At 42.5% G+C, this 21,641-nt stretch overlaps 1 protein-coding gene across 1 annotated transcript in view; it reads left to right on the forward strand.

The window, feature by feature from the left end:
* Positions 1-21,641, forward strand: part of CFAP46 (cilia and flagella associated protein 46) — a 1,487,057-nt gene that overhangs the window by 1,452,544 nt on the left and 12,872 nt on the right. The window contains exon 60 of the mRNA XM_078643461.1: positions 8,651-8,731. Within this exon, the coding sequence (XP_078499587.1) occupies positions 8,651-8,731 (81 nt within the window). The remainder of the gene's footprint in view (positions 1-8,650; positions 8,732-21,641) is intronic.

Below are 21,641 nucleotides of genomic sequence, written 5' to 3' on the forward strand. Positions count from 1 at the left end.
TGTCTTACTTTAACCATTCTATGCCTCTGCCATTCTCTGAATACACGTCTGGGTTGGCTGGCAGATGGGCGCTGTGCATTTCCTCTAGACAGTCACACAAAGGAAGCTGAGGTGTGATATTTGCAATCTGATGGACCATCACCAGGCTGATGGGCCTTCCTGAGGTACATTGGGAGGAAGGAGCTGACACTTGCACCCCACACAAAGAGCTGCAGTGCATACCCCCCTGTAGTGAGTTTGGAGCCAGGGCAGGAAAGGTAGAGACTGTGTGATCTTCAGAGGCCTCTTTGAAGTCTCCCCCATTTCAAAGGCACATTTCGGTATAACTACTGGACCCCTGACACTACTGAATCAGAAAGTTGCTGGAACCAAGGACATTCTGCCTGGAAGAAGAGCTGCTATGTTGTAGGAGGGACTGCCATTTTGCTACCTGCTCTGCTGTGTTGGCCTGCTGCCCACTACTTCTTGCCTGGGAGTGAGAAGGACTGGACCTGTTCTCTCCATCATTGAACCCAAGTTTCTCCAAGGGCTTATTGGCTTGCCTTCTGTTCTCTGCAGTCTCAAGGCCACAACAGACTTCCTGCAACTCTGCTGTTGCTGTTGGACTCTGCCATCTGTCTGCCATCTGTGAGTCCTACCCTGCATGAGATGCCCCCTCCAGTCCTAGGCCTCAGAAGTGGGTTCTGCAGCTGTTTTTGGCAAATATCAATGCATTGATGCTTTTGCACCGATCGGAACTGATGCAGTGCCTGTCAATGCGATGCCAATTCGACAACGACACGAGTCTCGAATGCGAGGTTCGACAACGATGCAGCGCCGATCCAGAGACGCCACTGTGAGGCTCAACTCTGATGCAGCTCCAGGCTCTCGACACAAACTGTGAGGCACGACTGCAACGTATTGACCCTACTGAGTAAATCGGAACTGACACGGGTTGTCTTCGACCCCAACTCTTACTCCATACAAGGTACTATTTCAGCGTGCCCTGCATGGGTCCTGTTACCCGCCTGCCCTCCATCGAGGTCAGCCTACATTTTGGATGTACCCCAGTCTAGCATGACCTCAAGTAACCTTTTAGCGCTATTGACTTTTAAGCACTGTTTTTGGATTTAATCTTTACAAATTAATATCTCAACATCTATTGATTGTATTTTTGTCATTTTGGTCTTGTTTTACTCAGATACATATTCTCTATTATTCGGTGTGGAGTCTTTTCGTGGTGTTTCTCAATGTGTTACTGTAATTTAGAAGTTGCACAAAAACTTTACACATTGCTTCTTAAGTTAAGTCTTACTGCTCTGTGCCAGGCTACAAGACGGTGAGCACAGGTTCGTTTAGGTTGCGTATCTGACTTACCCTGACTAGGATTGTGGCTCCTACTTGGACAGGGTGTGTACTCGGCCAATCAGAAACCTCAGTTTCTAACAGTGCCCATCCTGTTTCCCGTTGGGTAGCAGCTATCATCTACTTGTACTCTTTTTAAAGCAATCAACATAGGGTAACACTAACAAAAGGTGTTTGAAAGTTACATCAGCACTATAGTAAAGCTTTTTTGTGTCTGTTGTTTTTTTACATGAATAGCATTATTCACTCTTATTTTCTTTATCTTAAATGGTTCTTCTTTAATTTTCTAAGTTAATAAACATCCAAGTTCAGACACAACACAATTGCTGTTGGTTTCTCTTTTTCCAAATAAAATTATTGTTGATTGTATCGGTCATGCAATGCAGTTTTGCCTTTTGCCAAATATAGAGTTCAGCTTCAAGAACACAATTTTCTTCAGTTCTGCTTTCTGCCAACAATCGTTTCTTGTCTCGCTTCTTCAGGACATTACTTATCAACAATAGCATCTAATGTGTTGCCATATATGTACATAATCAAAATTGGCAATTTGCTTAATAGCTCTTGTTTAATTGACTGAAAGAGACGAAAGAAAAAGTGAAGAAAAATGGGCATGTATCACTTGTTTTGTCTCTCCTTAATTCATTTTAGTTCTATATGAGATATTACCCCATTCATTTTATATAAACCTCGTAAATTCATACATAATTGTTCAGTTATCCTGTTATGGGGTTCTTGCTAATTGTATGTTTGTATGATCTTAATTCTTTACACCACAGGTAACTGTCATTAAAGATATACATACAATTTATATGTAATGCCAAACATATACGCTGGATAAATTATCCCCATAGTGATTGTTAGTGAAACATCTTCATGAGCTCGAACATACTCCTGTGTTCACCCAAACTTTATAAGAACCAAAACATTTCACAATGTGTTTTTGAGTATTCATATAACCCCATTATTCCTACTTGTTATACTAATATGTAGTTGTATATTTGTCTATTCCTGTCCAAATAACCAAATTTACATGTCTTCCCAAAATGTACTTACCCAGTCCATTGTAATTGAACCTTTTACAGCAAGGTAAATAAGTAAATGTTTTTGAGCATTGATATACACAATTAAAAAAAATTTAAATATGTATTTCCATTAAGTAAGCTATGTTTGAGCCATTCATAATCTGTCTTTTGGAGAGTGTATACCTATGGACTATGTTCTTTATTTTTTGCTTAAAGTTTGAAGTTCCCATCAAAGCAATCCTGTTTCATAGGTCTTTGAATGAGCTTCGACCTACTTCAACCCATGCATCGACAAGATCAGCAGCAATATCCAGGGCTGTTGAAATAGTGTAAGAAGTTCTCGAAGGCCAAAAATGTCCTAGTACTTGGATTTTGTTCACTCTTAGCGAGCAGGAAGATGAAATACACTCATTGCTTTTGCAAAGTATACTGTATGCAGATATCCCCAGAAAAGACTGGGTAGCGGTAATCTTATTAGATAACCACAATGGCCCATAACATAAATGTCAACTAAAGGAATGCATTACAAGAGTACTTCAAGCGTGAGGGGTAAGCAAGAGGACATGTAAAGTTATGCATGCTTCAGCCTTTCGAGCAGGGCAGAGCTGTTTGAGGTCCCACTGGTGCTGGGGGCATGTACATGGTACTTGTCAGCGCCTTACACATGGTGTCACAAATGGCATAGCAATTACCATCATCATTGCCATTACTGAAGCTGTGATGGGTGTTTGGTTTCTTAGTGTGGGTACTGGCAGAAAGCAAGCTTATAGCCACAGAGACTAATTGATATAGACAAAATACAAACATTGCGGGCTCTGGTGCTGGGGGTGCTGAGATGTCATCAGTGATGTCATCAGTGATGTCACTGACCATGTCATGAATGATGTAATATGTGACATGATCAGCAGTGGATTGCGGGTGCGCGATATATAGTTAGCGGAAGGGTGACGGTGGCAGAGTCCCCGTTCCGCTTTGCCTGCTAAGGTAACTCGAATGTGCCTCGCGCTGAGCTGAAAACTGTTGCATGTGAGAGACTTGAACTGCCTGCATATTTTTTAATCATTGTTGACTTAAAAACGATGTCATTGTGCAAATTGCAAAACGGAACCTTTTAACTTGCTCACTTAATTTTAAAACTCACTTCATTTGCACGCATTGCAACATCGCCACACTTGTTGAATTGGCGCGATCTGTACCACCTTCCTAAACCTGATTACAAGGGGGAGGGAACACTCACTGTAAACCAAGAAGCCTGTGCTCGTCTTTACTCCTGCCCGCCCCGGTCCGACGCGGTACCAATACCGTTGCGCGGAGGGCGGTCAGGGAGAGCCAGTCACTTCCTGCGGGGGCACTTCCTGAGCGGTTAGCGCTCTAGTGGATGCTTTCTGAGGGCCTATTTAGGCGGAGCCCAAACACCTGCAAGCTGCGGAAGGGTGACGGTGGCAGAGTCCCCGATCCGCTTTGCCTGCTAAGGTAACACGAATGTGCCTCGCACTGAGCTGAAAACTGTTGCATGTGAGAGACTTGAACTGCCTGCATATTTTTTAATCATTGTTGACTTAAAAATGATGTCACTGTGCAAATTGCAAAACGGAACCTTTTAACTTGCTCACTTAGTTTTAAAACTCACTTCATTTGCACGCATTGCAACATCGCCACACTTGTTGAATTGGCGCGATCTGTACCACCTTCCTAAACCTGATTACAAGGGGGAGGGAACACTCACTGCAAACCAAGAAGCCTGTGCTCGTCTTTACTCCTGCCCGCCCCGGTCCGACGCGGTAGCCAATACCGTTGCGCGGAGGGCGGGTCAGGGAGAGCCAGTCACTTCCTGCGGGGGCACTTCCTGAGCGGTTAGCGCTCTAGTGGATGCTTTCTGAGGGCCTATTTAGGCGGAGCCCAAACACCTGCAAGCTGCGGAAGGGTGACGGTGGCAGAGTCCCCGTTCCGCTTTGCCTGCTAAGGTAACACAAATGTGCCTCGCGCTGAGCTGAAAACTGTTGCATGTGAGAGACTTTAACTGCCTGCATATTTTTTAATCATTGTTGACTTAAAAACGATGTCATTGTGCAAATTGCAAAACGGAACCTTTTAACTTGCTCACTTAGTTTTAAAACTCACTTCATTTGCACGCATTGCAACATCGCCACACTTGTTGAATTGGCGCGATCTGTACCACCTTCCTAAACCTGATTACAAGGGGGAGGGAACACTCACTGCAAACCAAGAAGCCTGTGCTCGTCTTTACTCCTGCCCGCCCCAGTCCGACGCGGTAGCCAATACCGTTGCGCGGAGGGCGGGTCAGGGAGAGCCAGTCACTTCCTGCGGGGGCACTTCCTGAGCGGTTAGCGCTCTTGTGGATGCTTTCTGAGGGCCTATTTAGCCGTCGCCCCCTATAAGCGCGCAGCGATCGCGCGCAGCATCGCCGAAGCGTCGCCGAAGACCAGCCAAAGAGCTGCCCGTCTGCGCCCGTCCGCGGCAGTACGAGGCACAGAGGCAATGGGCCCTATCTCTACGGACCCTGACCCCGCTAGCATGAGATCCATAACATACCCCGCTAAATTTCTCCTAGATTTACAACCTACGGAACACTGTGGCACCCGAATTCCTTGTCAACACCTTGAGGGCGGTTTTTCATGCCTAAAATGCCGTTTCCAATCTCTAGCTATAAGGAAGAGCACTAATGAAAACGCTCCAATAACAACACCCTTAGAGGGATTAAAATGCCTTCTTCTAAATGTCCGATCTCTCCCAAAACATCAAGTCCAGGTTTGGGATCCTATTTTCTCTACGCAGCCTGACATATGTTTTTTTACCGAAACATGGATGAAGCCCCACACGGTCACTGCGATTACACTAGGGGTCCCATCAGGCTACAAGATCATACACTTTGATAGAATTAACAAAGTTGGTGGTGGCCTAGACATCATATATAAAGACACACATAAGGTAACAATCTTAGCGCAAAGGTCAAGCCCTCAACTGGAAACCATGATCTTTAAGATCATCTCGGTTGGCCATATTTCCTGGAAAGGTGCATTAGTGTATCGCCCACCAGGTCCCAATCCAGGCCTTGCCCTATCTCTTCTGGAGCTATTAGCCCCACACATTAAAGCCAAGGAGGACTTTATCCTACTCGGTGACTTTAATGTACATATGGACAACCCAGCACATCCCGAAACTATTTCGCTAACATCAGACATGTCTAATCTGGGGCTAACGGCAATAAACAGCGGCGCCACCCACATAGGTGGCCACACTTTGGACTCTCTATTCTCAAACAGTACCAAAATACGCTGCCTACCTGCCAAAGAAATTAATTGGTCTGACCACTTTCTAATAGAGTTTCATCTGACTGGCCCGATTAAATCCGTGCATAGAACATCACCCCCGCCAATTCTGCGCCGCCAATGGCACAAAATATCGGTGGAAAAGTTGCGGGATAACTGGGTACTACCAACTTTTATGGATGAGGACTCAGCAGACACGGCATTAGACAAATTTAACAACTCACTCAAGTTAGTCATCGACACCCTGGCCCCGCTTAAACTCCACAAACAATATCCTCCAATCAAGCAAGAAAGCTGGTATACCCTTGATCTCAGGAAAGAGAAACAGAATTGCAGAAGACTTGAAAAAGCATGGAGGAAATCAAAAAGTAGTAAGGAAAGGAAATTCTTTCAAGAGGCCCAGTCAATCTATTATAGAAACATAAAGCAAGCAAGGAAAAATAGCCTCTGCTTACAGCTAGCTGAGGCAGGTAACAGTCCTAGGGAGTTGTTTAAAATCTTACAAAGTTTTGTAAAACCCACAGCCAGTGAGAGCCCCGATGAATTTTCCCAATCACTCTGTGATGAGATCTCTACGTTTTTTGAGGATAAAATTAATCTCATCTATAATAAAATCCTTGCCTCCAGGGGCTCAGGAACCACGACCCCCCTCTCTGATGACCCACCCATACAGAATAAAAACTACTACTCTCATTTCCACCAGTCAGTGACTCAGACTTGCCTCCCCTCATCAACCATATAAAAACCGGATCTCCCAACGACTACCTCCCTGCAAAAATGGTCGCCCCTCTGATCACCCTCTTGGGACCCTCCATCCAGTCAGTGATGAATATCTCACTGACAGTAGGGCAAGTCCCAAGGGAAGATTGCGGTGGTAAACCCTATAAGGAAAAAAGCGGCCTCCCCCTGGACAGAGCTCTCCAACCTTCGGCCCATCTCCCTCCTACCATACATCGGTAAGATGACTGAGAAGCACGTGAACACCTACCTTTCCAATCATATCGAGGCAACGGAAGGCCTGGACCACTCACAATCTGGGTTCAGGCCCAACCACAGCACCGAGTCAGCCCTCCTTGCAGTGACCAATAACATCAGGATGACACTGGATGGGGGGGGATCTATGATTCTGGTGCTGTTGGATTTATCCGCTGCCTTTGATACGGTGTCTCACGAAGTGCTTCTCGGCCGTCTGAGGGATGTGGGACTGGGGGGCATAGCACTGTCCTGGATGGAGAGCTTTCTAACAGGCCGCTCTCAAGAAGTCAGGTTGGGCTCCCATAAATCCATCTCTAGGGAGCTCACCAGGGGAGTGCCACTGGGCTCATGCCTTAGCCCCACATTATTTAATGTGTATGTGGCCCCCCTGGCTGACTTAGTGAGGTCCTTTGGGTTTACCCCGGTGTCATACGCCGACGACACCCAACTTCTGTTCCCATTTAAAACCTTCACACCTGCCCTGAAAAAATCTTTTGCAGATGGAATGAGGGCAGTGTCAGAGTGGATGGCCAAGAACTGCCTACAATGCAATGTAGGCAAAACAGAAGTACTACTGTTCGGGGAGGCTGCGACACTGTGGTCTGGTGAGTGGTGGCCCCCTGAACAGGGACCTGTTCCTATGCCAAAACAGACCTTGAAAATCTTGGGGGTGCTATTTGATCAAACCCTGACATTTAAAGAACATGTCAACCAAGTTGCAGGTACTTGTTTTAGGGCCATTGGACTGTTGAGAAGGGTGTTCCCTTACCTTCCTGATACACACAGGAAGACCCTAGTCCAGGCACTAGTCATCAGTGGATTGGACTACTGTAATGGCCTTCTCTTATCAACTAACGAAGGCCAATTTAACAAACTGCAAGTAGTCCAAAATACGGCAGCAAGGCTAGTTCTCAACGCTCCACCCAGGACTCCCTCCCATCCTCTGCTGGCGGAACTACACTGGCTACCAGTGCGACAACGCACTAAGTTTAGAATTCTGTGCACCATCCACAAATGTCTGACAGGCACGGGGCCCAAATACTTAACAAAAGCCTTCCAACCTTATGTCCCAGGGCGCTCTTTACGATCAAGCAACCTCCACCTATTACAGGTGCCCAGAATAAAAAAAGTTAGGCAGGGAGGCCGTGCTCTTGCATACTCTGGACCTGCTCTCTGGAACTCTCTCCCTCACACATTAAAACTTATCACTAACCATCTATCCTTCCGGAAAAAGCTCAAAACTTTCCTTTTCACTGGTAGCTAAATTTTCATCATCCACTCAGTTATTCCGGAACAGGCTCAGGCACATGCCCTGTTCCTCCACAGGCAAAAGCGCGGCGATACCCCTTCGGGGGTCTATTCAGGCGCTATACAAGCATATAAATAATTAAATGCGAATATCAATGGTTTTGTGTGAGTAAAATAAGGTTTTGTAAATGCTAATTCCTAACTATATATGGTCTATAACCTATGTTTTTTTCAGTGAATATATATATATATATATATATATATTCACTGGAAAAACCATAGGTTTCAGGCCTGATATAGTTAGGAATTCGCATTTAAAAAACCTTAGAAATTCACTGAAAAAAACTATAGGTTTTAGGGGTGTTCTAGTTAGCTGGACATTTCATTCGTACAAAACCCTTGAAATTCCTCCCATATAGTTACTTGTACTAACTATATCTCATGCACCCGCAATCCCTTGCTGATGATGTCACATATTACAGGTTTTGTTTACTTTTCATGAATAGAACATTGATTAAGCAATGCACATTTGTACATCTGTGTAGAGTAGGTTGGGAATGTCATTTCCATAAAATATCCCTTTGAAATATGGGTATTTATACCACCGTATGTTAAATAAATGCTGCCGAACATAAATACATACACATGCATATACACAAACACACACTTCAATAAATATAATTTTGTTTATCTGCTATCTTCAGTGCTATCTTCAGTTTTTTTGAGTTTCTTTGAAGATAACTAAATGGTTACTCCTCATTATTATTTCAGATATGTTAGGAATTGGAAAGACCACTGGTCAGGCAATGCAGAATCTGAGAAAGTTTGCAGACCCGCAGCCATTAGAGAAAAGTAAGCAAAGTGTATCAATATACAATGCATATAATGATTTTTAATATAACTGTTGCATGCAAATGTACGCACCTGTGCTTAAAGGCTTGGAATTATGACTCCTTTTCACTCTGTCTCGGGAGAATTTTATTAGTGATGTGGAGTTGAAACAAAAAGTATTGAAAACCAGTCAGTGTCCTGTCCTTGGTGGGCCAGGCTTTCCTTTTATTTATTTAAAAAAATATATAAAGGGCCCGATTCAAGATAAAAACGAATACATTTACTCCTGCAGATGTATTCCTAAGATTGCACTCACATTTTCGATTTTTGTAAATAACATTGCTCAGTAGTGCGCCTGGTAAACTGTCAGTCAGAAATTTCTAACCCAATTAATGTGAATTCCGCCTACATGTTCACAAATTCAGAGTTATTGAAAGGGTGTATATGGGGAGATGCATGCAGCTGATGCACATTTTGTTTTGTTCTTGATAAGACAAGCATTTTCCCTGTACAAAAAGTCCTTCCAGCTATGCCCCAAGAAGTTTAGACTTGTCCATTCTTTTTCTCACGGTTAATCAACAGGGAGGGATGAGGAATTTGTGTGTCCGTTTCTTTCCCCAAGGTAATGTATATTTTTAATCAACAAAATTGGACACTTGTAACACTGCTCACGCTTTGGTTCAGTGTGGATAAGGAAACCCTCAAAGAAGTCAATGTTAGATGGAATTGCGGTATATTGGTTTCATCCGCCCCACATTGACATTCAGGCAGTTATCATAGGGTTATTCCTATTTGTGTGTACTGCTTGCCTCATCCAGAGGCACCTCCAGTCTCGAGTGCAGTGTCCAGAGACAAAAAGGATTTCCCCACAGAGGAAGGTGAAAACAAAATAATAAAAATAAAGAGTTCTTAAAAAAATGCCTTATAATTTTATTTCAGGGCAAGTTTCCATTGGTTAAAATGGTTTATATACTAGATATAGGCCGAGTTACTGGGCCATGTAGTATTGCAAAAAAAAAAGGGTTGTCGACATGTTTCAGCTCCCTGGGCCAGGAGGTCTATGGAGCTTTCGTCAGGACTTACAAACATAGGATAGACATAAAGTTTACACATAAAATACTACTCACACTACTTGTGCGGTAATCCATTTCTCATAATAATTTTATGAGAAGTATGCTCTTCATGATCTAGGAAGAAAGGTAAAATTAAAGCATATTGGCTAATTGTTGCAAATATTACATTTTAAGTTTTCTGCGGGGGGGGGTTTGTACAAAATCACAGGTAATAATTATAATTACACTGGACTGACTGGAAGGAAGGAGATAGGGAGCTATAGATACAACTTGATTTTATGTGGTAGTGCGCTAGGAGATAATTGCCATATATTCACATTATATATATTCAGAGCGAAAAGTCTCTAAAATCACTTCGATGTGGTAGGCGCAATCTGTATGGTCGAGTGGTCTAAGGTCGCACTCTACCGGCGCTGTATAATATGCGCTATATATTATAAACAAGTGGATCCGTATGGATAACTGCTGTTTGTGTGTCTGCTACTATGCGGATGGTAAGGCCAACATTAACGTGTGTAGTGGTGAAGCGTTTATGCTCAAGGGTGTTTTCGCAACCTGCCCAACTTGAATATGTTAGAATGGGGGAGGCAGGAGTTAAACAAACATTTTTACTTAAACATTGCTCATGCTTCTAAAGTAGCTCAAAATCTATAGCCGCGCTGTAGTTGAAAAATACGACATAGCGTCTGGAGTGACTTTAGGAAAAGGGCATTTGCGTATTACTCAAAAAAACCTTTAAAACGTTAGTGTTTGCAAACGCGCATTCGGCTCTTACCTGCTGTGTAAGAGTACACCGCTTTCAACGGGGGACCACTTCTTAAAAGTGCAGAGCTGGGTTAGAGGAGAAACGTCTATAAGTATGGAAAAACGGCAATTATACGTCTTACCCGTAACAAAGTTCAGAGTTTTCATGCCGCCATTACCCGCGTGGAAGCTACGTTCTAGCCTTGTGCTGACTCTGCCCCCGGTGTGCGGAAGTCGCGTTACTGTTTCCTTTTTTAAAGGGGTTGGGTCTGACTGGTTTAAAGGCGCAGTAAGATGTCAGTATACTGGTGAACTTTTTTATAGTTAAAATGCAGAAAAGATTTGGCTGCAAAATGTTTCCAAAGGAATGCTGATAAAAAAGATGATGATTAATTGCATACTGTGTGATTATGGACCTATTTCTTCATTTTGGTTGAGACAACGTGTCAAGTCACATGCAATGAACATGTTTTCACATTATTTCACTTTTTTTTCACTTTTTCCAGTTCATTTAGCAAAGTGATGCCATGCGATGTTACCGTTCAAACCGTACTCAAATGTACGTAGGCGGTCCACCCATCTTTGCTCCTTTTCGTATAGTATTTTTTCCACGTTACCAGATTTGTTGGTCAACATCTCGATGACTGTCCACTGCATTTCTTCATGGGAGTGATTCAGTTCCATGAAATGGGAGCACAGTTTGGTAGTGTTCTTTTTTAACCTGATGTTGCTTTTGTGCTCACCTATCCTGAGTTTAATTTTGCGGCAAGTCATCCCAATGTATTTTTTTCTGGCATGGGCACTGGATCATGTAGATAACATGGGATGCGTTACAGTTCGTGAACTGCTTTTGTGTCCAAACGAAGTTGTCCATTAGTTGTAGAGTTTTTGTGGCTGTTGTTGTTTTACAAGCAACACAAGTACCGCAGGGGAAATGTCCTGACAGAGGGGTCATAGTAACACTGTTAGTTACAGGCATCCGGGTATTTTGCCTGGGGCGAGTGTGTACAAGAGTGTCCTTTAGGTTTTTTGTCCTTCTGTTGGCGAACCTGGGAGTGTTCACTATATGCCAGTTTTTTTTTATCAGTTTTTGGATGGCATAGGTAGCTGGATTGAAGGTGGTCACACAGGTAGTCAAATCTTTTACTGGTTCTTTGTGATATGTTTGGAGGAGGCATTCCCTTGGTTGGTTGTCAGCTCTTTTTTTACACTTTTTGATGACTCTTTCAGTGTAATCTCTCCTTCTCAATCTTTCACTTAGGCCCTTCGCTTGTTCTTGATAGTCACTGTTCTTGCTACAGTTTCTTTTGAGGCGTAAAAATTGGCTAAAAGGCAAGTTGTCTCTGAGGGGCTGCGGGTGATGACTTTTGTGTGATAGCAGGCTATTTTTAGCTGTTGGTTTTGTATATGTTTTGGTTTGCAAGGTTCTCCTGTCATTGAAAATTGTCAGATCCAGGAAGTCAAGGTGGTTGTTGCTAGAGGTGTATGTAAACTTCAACCAGGGGTCCAAGGTGTTGAGCCATAACATGAATTCAATAAGGTCTTGTTCAGTGTTCCAAATAAGAAGGATGTCATCAATGTATCCCTTCCAGTATATAATACTGGAAGAGAAGGTGTTGGTTTCACTGAGGACAAATTGTGTTTCAAAATGGCTAACGTAGAGTCCTGCCACCGAAGGCGCGAAGGCGCTACCCATGGAGGTACCATGGGTTTGGAGGTACATCTTGTCAACATATTTGAAAAAATTTTCTTTGAGCGCCAACTTGCAACATTCCAGGATGAAATGCCTCGGTGTATTATACTGCCAGTCCTCTGTGTAAAGGACGTCCTCTAACATCTGTAATGTTTCATCTTGGGGAAGACTTGTGAATGGGGACTCCACATCCAAGCCCACTAGGAGCATTGTCTCAGGGTCAAAGGGCATGTCTGAAATCTGTATTAGAAGATCTCTTGTATCTTTTAGATACGTTTGGGTTTTTTGAACCAGAGGTTTCAGAAATTCATCTGCAAATTTGGAAAGTGGCTCAAGTACAGATCCAATTCCGGACTCTATCGGGCGTCCTGGTGGTGGTGTCCTATTTTTGTGGGTTTTTGGGAGAGAATAAAAGTATGGAGTAATTGGCTCCCTTGTCATCAGAAATTCAGCTTCTTTCTTAGATATCCACCTTTTAGTTTCGGCCTCATATACCATGATGGATATGGTATTTTGAAGTCTCTCAGTAGGATCTACTGTGATTCTCTGGTAGAATCTGGTGTCCGAGAGGAGAGCTAGACATTGTTGGTTATAGCCTGCCTTGTTTAGGATTACTGTGCCTCCCCCCTTGTCCGCAGGTTTAATCACCAGTTCGTCATTTTTACTCAGATCCTCCATTGCCAGGCGTTCCTTTTTTGTCAGATTAAGAAAAACTTTGGTCCCGTTTTTGTCCATATTGTCTATTCCTTTCAGAAGAGCTTGCTCGAAAGTGTGGAGTTCAGGGGGGACACTTAACGATGGGGGATTGAAAGTAGATTTCCTACGAAGGGTGGTGTCACCCTCTTGCTGTTGGTTAGTGTTATTGGTGAAGAATGCTTTAAGTTTTAGAGTTCTGCAGAATTCAGCCAGTTCACTTTTGATTTTAAAAGTATCTATTTTTGGGGTAGGGACAAATCCCAATCCTTTATTAAGGACAGATACTTGGTCATCGTTAAGCTCTACATCTGAGAGGTTGACAATCAATGATTGTTCTTGCTGGTGGAGGGTTGTGCTGCTGCCATACTCCGGGTTTGAACATTCCTTTGCTGGTCTTGCCAGGTTAGTGACTTTCTTTTTCCTCGGGGCTGAGAGCGGCCTCGGGATAAAAAAGGTTGTTCTTGTTGATGTGTGTTGTGTTGTCCCGGCATTTGTTGGTCCATCATTTGGGGCATCTGTCGCATCCCTTGCTGGAATGGGTCAGCCCAACCTCCGTAATGTGGGACAAATGGTTGGTAGTATGGCATGTTGAAGCCAGAGTGGTATGGGCGTTGCCATCTGTTTCCCCTTCTTGGGCGTTGGAATCGGAAATTGCTGCGGCCTCTGGTGGGGGTGTAATCATCTGTGCTATTAAAAGAGTTGTTGGATGAGTTTTTTCCTGTAGATTTATTGTCTGAGTCTACTTCTGGGAAAACATAATCCTCTTTTATGTATGGATGCATTTTCTCTTGGCTAAATTTCTTGAGATCTTTTCCAAGCTTCTGTAATTTGCTTTGCATAAGGAACTCTTGTGTTTCTTCCATTTCCTTTGTTATTTCATCCAATCTCTTCTTATAGACTTGTGGATTAATGCCCTTTTTCAGCTCATTTTCACAGGCTTGTATTTCCAAGAGTAAGGCTTCTGAGAGTCGTCTTGCGGTCTTGATTATCAAGACCAAATAGTCTAAGGTGCATTTCCATGAAATGGAGGACCAGTCCTTGCGGAATGCCAAATCATGAAGAAAAATTCTGGGTGCATTTCCTACCCAGAGGCCTCTAGGGGCTATTTTGGACCTTAAGTACTCTGTCATTATGATTCCATGAATCGCGGTTCTTATTTGATTTCTCTTCTTCTCTGTTAAAGTTTCCCAGTCATCTGTTTGGGATAGGGCTTCTGTTAAATCTGTATTGTTTAGAAGTGGCTGCGCCGCTAATAGTTCATCAATATCACTAGCATCATAGCTTAGTCCCACAATTCCTTCCATTATTCAAGTTTCTTAAAAACTTATTTGGAACTTTTAAATCCCGCAGCTGTACGCTGCTTTAATAACGGTTAATCAACAGGGAGGGATGAGGAATTTGTGTGTCCGTTTCTTTCCCCAAGGTAATGTATATTTTTAATCAACAAAATTGGACACTTGTAACACTGCTCAACCTTTGGTTCAGTGTGGATAAGGAAACCCTCAAAGAAGTCAATGTTAGATGGAATTGCGGTATATTGGTTTCATCCGCCCCACATTGACATTCAGGCAGTTATCATAGGGTTATTCCTATTTGTGTGTACTGCTTGCCTCATCCAGAGGCACCTCCAGTCTCGAGTGCAGTGTCCAGAGACAAAAAGGAGTTCCCCACAGAGGAAGGTGAAGAAAAAATAATAAAAATAAAGAGTTCTTAAAAAAATGAAAAAAATGCCTTATAATTTTATTTCAGGGCAAGTTTCCATTGGTTAAAATGGTTTATATACTAGATATAGGCCGAGTTACTGGGCCATGTAGTATTGCAAAAAAAAAGGGTTGTCGACATGTTTCAGCTCCCTGGGCCAGGAGGTCTATGGAGCTTTCGTCAGGACTTACAAACATAGGATAGACATAAAGTTTACACATAAAATACTACTCACACTACTTGTGCGGTAATCCATTTCTCATAATAATTTTATGAGAAGTATGCTCTTCATGATCTAGGAAGAAAGGTAAAATTAAAGCATTTTGGCTAATTGTTGCAAACATTAAATTTTAAGTTTTCTGCGGGGGGGGTTTGTACAAAATCACAGGTAATAGTTATAATTACACTGGACTGACTGGAAGGAAGGAGATAGGGAGCTATAGATACAACTTGATTTTATGTGGTAGTGCGCTAGGAGATAATTGCCATATATTCACATTATATATATTCAGAGCGTAAAAGTCTCTAAAATCACTTCGATGTGGTAGGCGCAATCTGTATGGTCGAGTGGTCTAAGGTCGCACTCTACCGGCGCTGTATAATATGCGCTATATATTATAAACAAGTGGATCCGTATGGATAACTGCTGTTTGTGTGTCTGCTACTATGCGGATGGTAAGGCCAACATTAACGTGTGTAGTGGTGAAGCGTTTATGCTCAAGGGTGTTTTCGCAACCTGCCCAACTTGAATATGTTAGAATGGGGGAGGCAGGAGTTAAACAAACATTTTTACTTAAACATTGCTCATGCTTCTAAAGTAGCTCAAAATCTATAGCCGCGCTGTAGTTGAAAAATACGACATAGCGTCTGGAGTGACTTTAGGAAAAGGGCATTTGCGTATTACTCAAAAAAACCTTTAAAACGTTAGTGTTTGCAAACGCGCATTCGGCTCTTACCTGCTGTGTAAGAGTACACCGCTTTCAACGGGGGACCACTTCTTAAAAGTGCAGAGCTGGGTCAGAGGAGAAACGTCTATAAGTATGGAAAAACGGCAATTATACGTCTTACCCGTAACAAAGTTCAGAGTTTTCATGCCGCCATTACCCACGTGGAAGCTACGTTCTAGCCTTGTGCTGACTCTGCCCCCGGTGTGCGGAAGTCGCGTTACTGTTTCCTTTTTTAAAAGGGTTGGGTCTGACTGGTTTAAAGGCACAGTAAGATGTCAGTATACTGGTGAACTTTTTTATAGTTAAAATGCAGAAAAGATTTGGCTGCAAAATGTTTCCAAAGGAATGCTGATAAAAAAGATGATGATTAATTGCATACTGTGTGATTATGGACCTATTTCTTCATTTTGGTTGAGACAACGTGTCAAGTCACATGCAATGAACATGTTTTCACATTATTTCACTTTTTTTCACTTTTTCCAGTTCATTTAGCAAAGTGATGCCATGCGATGTTATCGTTCAAACCGTACTCAAATGTACGTAGGCGGTCCACCCATCTTTGCTCCTTTTCGTATAGTATTTTTTCCACGTTACCAGATTTGTTGGTCAACATCTCGATGACTGTCCACTGCATTTCTTCATGGGAGTGATTCAGTTCCAAGAAATGGGAGCACAGTTTGGTAGTGTTCTTTTTTAACCTGATGTTGCTTTTGTGCTCACCTATCCTGAGTTTAATTTTGCGGCAAGTCATCCCAATGTATTTTTTCTGGCATGGGCACTGGATCATGTAGATAACATGGGATGAGTTACAGTTCGTGCACTGCTTTTGTGTCCAAACGAAGTTGTCCATTAGTTGTAGAGTTTTTGTGGCTGTTGTTGTTTTACAAGCAACACAAGTACTGCAGGGGAAATGTCCTGACAGAGGGGTCACAGTAACACTGTTAGTTACAGGCATCCGGGTATTTTGCCTGGGGCGAGTGTGTACAAGAGTGTCCTTTAGGTTTTTTGTCCTTCTGTTGGCGAACCTGGGTCTTGGCCAATCAAATTGGCCAGTGTTCACTATATGCCAGTTTTTTTTAATCAGTTTTTGGATGGCATAGGTAGCTGGATTGAAGGTGGTCACACAGGTAGTCAAATCTTTTACTGGTTCTTTGTGATATGTTTGGAGGAGGCATTCCCTTGGTTGGTTGTCAGCTCTTTTTTTTACACTTTTTGATGACTCTTTCAGTGTAATCTCTCCTTCTCAATCTTTCACTTAGGCCCTTCGCTTGTTCTTGATAGTCACTGTTCTTGCTACAGTTTCTTTTGAGGCGTAAAAATTGGCTAAAAGGCAAGTTGTCTCTGAGGGGCTGCGGGTGATGACTTTTGTGTGATAGAAGGCTATTTTTAGCTGGTGGTTTTGTATATGTTTTGGTTTGCAAGGTTCTCCTGTCATTGAAAATTGTCAGATCCAGGAAGTCAAGGTGGTTGTTGCTAGAGGTGTATGTAAACTTCAACCAGGGGTCCAAGGTGTTGAGCCATAACATGAATTCAATAAGGTCTTGTTCAGTGTTCCAAATAAGAAGGATGTCATCAATGTATCTCTTCCAGTATATAATACTGGAAGAGAAGGTGTTGGTTTCACTGAGGACAAATTGTGTTTCAAAATGGCTCACGTAGAGTCCTGCCACCGAAGGCGCGAAGGCGCTACCAATGGAGGTACCATGGGTTTGGAGGTACATCTTGTCATCATATTTGAAAAAATTTTCTTTGAGCGCCAACTTGCAACATTCCAGGATGAAATGCCTCGGTGTATTATACTGCCAGTCCCCTGTGTAAAGGACGTCCTCTAACATCTGTAATGTTTCATCTTGGGGAAGACTTGTGAATAGGGACTCCACATCCAAGCCCACTAGGAGCATTGTCTCAGGGTCAAAGGGCATGTCTGAAATCTGTATTAGAAGATCTCTTGTATCTTTTAGATACGTTTGGGTTTTTTGAACCAGAGGTTTCAGAAATTCATCTGCAAATTTGGAAAGTGGCTCAAGTACAGATCCAATTCCGGACACTATCGGGCGTCCTGGTGGTGGTGTCCTATTTTTGTGGGTTTTTGGGAGAGAATAAAAGTATGGAGTAATTGGCTCCCTTGTCATCAGAAATTCTGCTTCTTTCTTAGATATCCACCTTTTAGTTTCGGCCTCATATACCATGATGGATATGGTATTTTGAAGTCTCTCAGTAGGATCTACTGTGATTCTCTGGTAGAATCTGGTGTCCGAGAGGAGAGCTAGACATTGTTGGTTATAGCCTGCCTTGTTTAGGATTACTGTGCCTCCCCCCTTGTCCGCAGGTTTAATCACCAGTTCGTCATTTTTACTCAGATCCTCCATTGCCAGGCGTTCCTCTTTTGTCAGATTATGAAAAACTTTGGTCCCGTTTTTGTCCATATTGTCTATTCCTTTCAGAAGAGCTTGCTCGAAAGTGTGGAGTTCAGGGGGGACACTTAACGATGGGGGATTGAAAGTAGATTTCCTACGAAGGGTGGTGTCACCCTCTTGCTGTTGGGTAGTGTTATTGGTGAAGAATGCTTTAAGTTTTAGAGTTCTGCAGAATTCAGCCAGTTCACTTTTGATTTTAAAAGTATCTATTTTTGGGGTAGGGACAAATCCCAATCCTTTATTAAGGACAGATATTTGGTCATCGTTAAGCTCTACATCTGAGAGGTTGACAATCAATGATTGTTCTTGCTGGTGGAGGGTTGTGCTGCTGCCATACTCCGGGTTTGAACATTCCTTTGCTGGTCTTGCCAGGTTAGTGACTTTCTTTTTCCTCGGGGCTGAGAGCGGCCTCGGGATAAAAAAGGTTGTTCTTGTTGATGTGTGTTGTGTTGTCCCGGCATTTGTTGGTCCATCATTTGGGGCATCTGTCGCATCCCTTGCTGGAATGGGTCAGCCCAACCTCCGTAATGTGGGACAAATGGTTGGTAGTATGGCATGTTGAAGCCAGAGTGGTATGGGCGTTGCCATCTGTTTCCCCTTCTTGGGCGTTGGAATCGGAAATTGCTGCGGCCTCTGGTGGGGGTGTAATCATCTGTGCTATTAAAAGAGTTGTTGGATGAGTTTTTTCCTGTAGATTTATTGTCTGAGTCTACTTCTGGGAAAACATAATCCTCTTTTATGTATGGATGCATTTTCTCTTGGCTAAATTTCTTGAGATCTTTTCCAAGCTTCTGTAATTTGCTTTGCATAAGGAACTCTTGTGTTTCTTCCATTTCCTTTGTTATTTCATCCAATCTCTTCTTATAGACTTGTGGATTAATGCCCTTTTTCAGCTCATTTTCACAGGCTTGTATTTCCAAGAGTAAGGCTTCTGAGAGTCGTCTTGCGGTCTTGATTATCAAGACCAAATAGTCTAAGGTGCATTTCCATGAAATGGAGGACCAGTCCTTGCGGAATGCCAAATCATGAAGAAAAATTCTGGGTGCATTTCCTACCCAGAGGCCTCTAGGGGCTAATTTGGACCTTAAGTACTCTGTCATTATGATTCCATGAATCGCGGTTCTTATTTGATTTCTCTTCTTCTCTGTTAAAGTTTCCCAGTCAATTGTTTGGGATAGGGCTTCTGTTAAATCTGTATTGTTTAGAAGTGGCTGCGCCGCTAATAGTTCATCAATATCACTAGCATCATAGCTTAGTCCCACAATTCCTTCCATTATTCAAGTTTCTTAAAAACGTATTTGGAACTTTTAAATCCCGCAGCTGTACGCTGCTTTAATAACGGTTAATCAACAGGGAGGGATGAGGAATTTGTGTGTCCGTTTCTTTCCCCAAGGTAATGTATATTTTTAATCAACAAAATTGGACACTTGTAACACTGCTCAACCTTTGGTTCAGTGTGGATAAGGAAACCCTCAAAGAAGTCAATGTTAGATGGAATTGCGGTATATTGGTTTCATCCGCCCCACATTGACATTCAGGCAGTTATCATAGGGTTATTCCTATTTGTGTGTACTGCTTGCCTCATCCAGATGCACCTCCAGTCTCGAGTGCAGTGTCCAGGGACAAAAAGGATTTCCCCACAGAGGAAGGTGAAGAAAAAATAATAAAAATAAAGAGTTCTTAAAAAAATGAAAAAAATGCCTTATAATTTTATTTCAGGGCAAGTTTCCATTGGTTAAAAGGTTTTATATACTAGATATAGGCCGAGTTACTGGGCCATGTGGTATTGCAAAAAAAAGGGTTGTCGACATGTTTCAGCTCCCTGGGCCAGGAGGTCTATGGAGCTTTCGTCAGGACTTACAAACATAGGATAGACATAAAGTTTACACATAAAATACTACTCACACTACTTGTGCGGTAATCCATTTCTCATAATAATTTTATGAGAAGTATGCTCTTCATGATCTAGGAAGAAAGGTAAAATTAAAGCATATTGGCTAATTGTTGCAAACATTAAATTTTAAGTTTTCTGCGGGGGGGGGGGTTTGTACAAAATCACAGGTAATAATTATAATTACACTGGACTGACTGGAAGGAAGGAGATAGGGACCTATAGATACAACTTGATTTTATGTGGTAGTGCGCTAGGAGATAATTGCCATATATTCACATTATATATATTCAGAGCGAAAAGTCTCTAAAATCACGTCGATGTGGTAGGCGCAATCTGTATGGTCGAGTGGTCTAAGGTCGCACTCTACCGGCGCTGTATAATATGCGCTATATATTATAAACAAGTGGATACGTATGGATAACTGCTGTTTGTGTGTCTGCTACTATGCGGATGGTAAGGCCAACATTAACGTGTGTAGTGGTGAAGCGTTTATGCTCAAGGGTGTTTTCGCAACCTGCCCAACTTGAATATGTTAGAATGGGGGAGGCAGGAGTTAAACAAACATTTTTACTTAAACATTGCTCATGACGTCGTGAATCATAATGCTTACAAAAGTTAGGACAGTAGTTCCATTATTGAGGCAAGTAGTTTCACCATTCTCGTTTTCAGGCATGTGTATACTTATACAAAAATCTCCAGGTCATCAAACTGCATAAAAAAACCTCAACCAAGCTATAGATGAGCAGAGTGCAAAGGTCTTATCACGTTTTCCATAGGTCTCAAGGTTTCTACCAAAAAGTCCCCAAAAATCCCAAAGGCTGCTAGATCCAACCCTTTTACATGCTTCAGAACCAGTTCGACAGTTAGCCCAAATACAGAAAATGTGAGAGTTGCAACAATCACTTTTGTGGTTTTACAGATCAGATAAAATAGAGTACTGTTAACATCCAAATACATGTCCATGGACACCTGATACAAAATACTTTACCTGTTTCAGAGGGGTTAAAGCTGCTATAAATGAGACTTCCAAGACAAGGCTGATGTCGATGCTGGTCTGTGTTGGTTTGGGAGAAAACCATCTAACTCTGGCTTTGCGCAATTTTCGGCCTCACAGTGCACAAAAGACCTGGTTCTTGCTCATTAGATTCAAAAATATTTTCCTCCCTTCCCACTCGCAGATCTTCTCCATCTCTGATAAACACAGGTGTCCCCCTACTGTATGATGGGTTTAATTTCCTTATCATACTAATCTTTTAATTGTACACTACCACTGCTCACTCTTGGACCTGTTTGTCCGTATCTCCAGAAACCGCCCATGTAACAGGCTTTACCACATCATGGGCAGTGTTTGCAGTAGCCTCTATAAAATGGCACTTTCTGATTAAAGATCTTTTACTCAAGAAAGCATCAGTCCTCTAAACAACTCTCCCGAAAACCTCCCAACCTTACTCCATACATGACAGTGGTTGCCTTACAAAGATGGTGGTGCATTGTATCCTGCTAGGTCTCAGACAAATTACCTGTAGAGTCCGCGATCACATGTTTTCATGAATATCATGTTGATTGCCTTTCAACATTTGCTTTCATTTTGCAGCCTTAAATGAACCTTGACATCACTTTGCCTTATTTAGGGCCACTTTCTGCAACTGGTCATCAAATATCAAGAAATTTAAAAGTGGCTCTAAGAAACTGCAATGTTACCTAGCTTAATATATTGAATATTAACTTTTTCTCCATTGATCTGCACACATCTAAGTAAGGTGAGC

This window comes from Lissotriton helveticus, chromosome 5_1 (genome assembly GCF_964261635.1).
Source record: "Lissotriton helveticus chromosome 5_1, aLisHel1.1, whole genome shotgun sequence".
Lineage (NCBI taxonomy): Eukaryota > Metazoa > Chordata > Amphibia > Caudata > Salamandridae > Lissotriton > Lissotriton helveticus.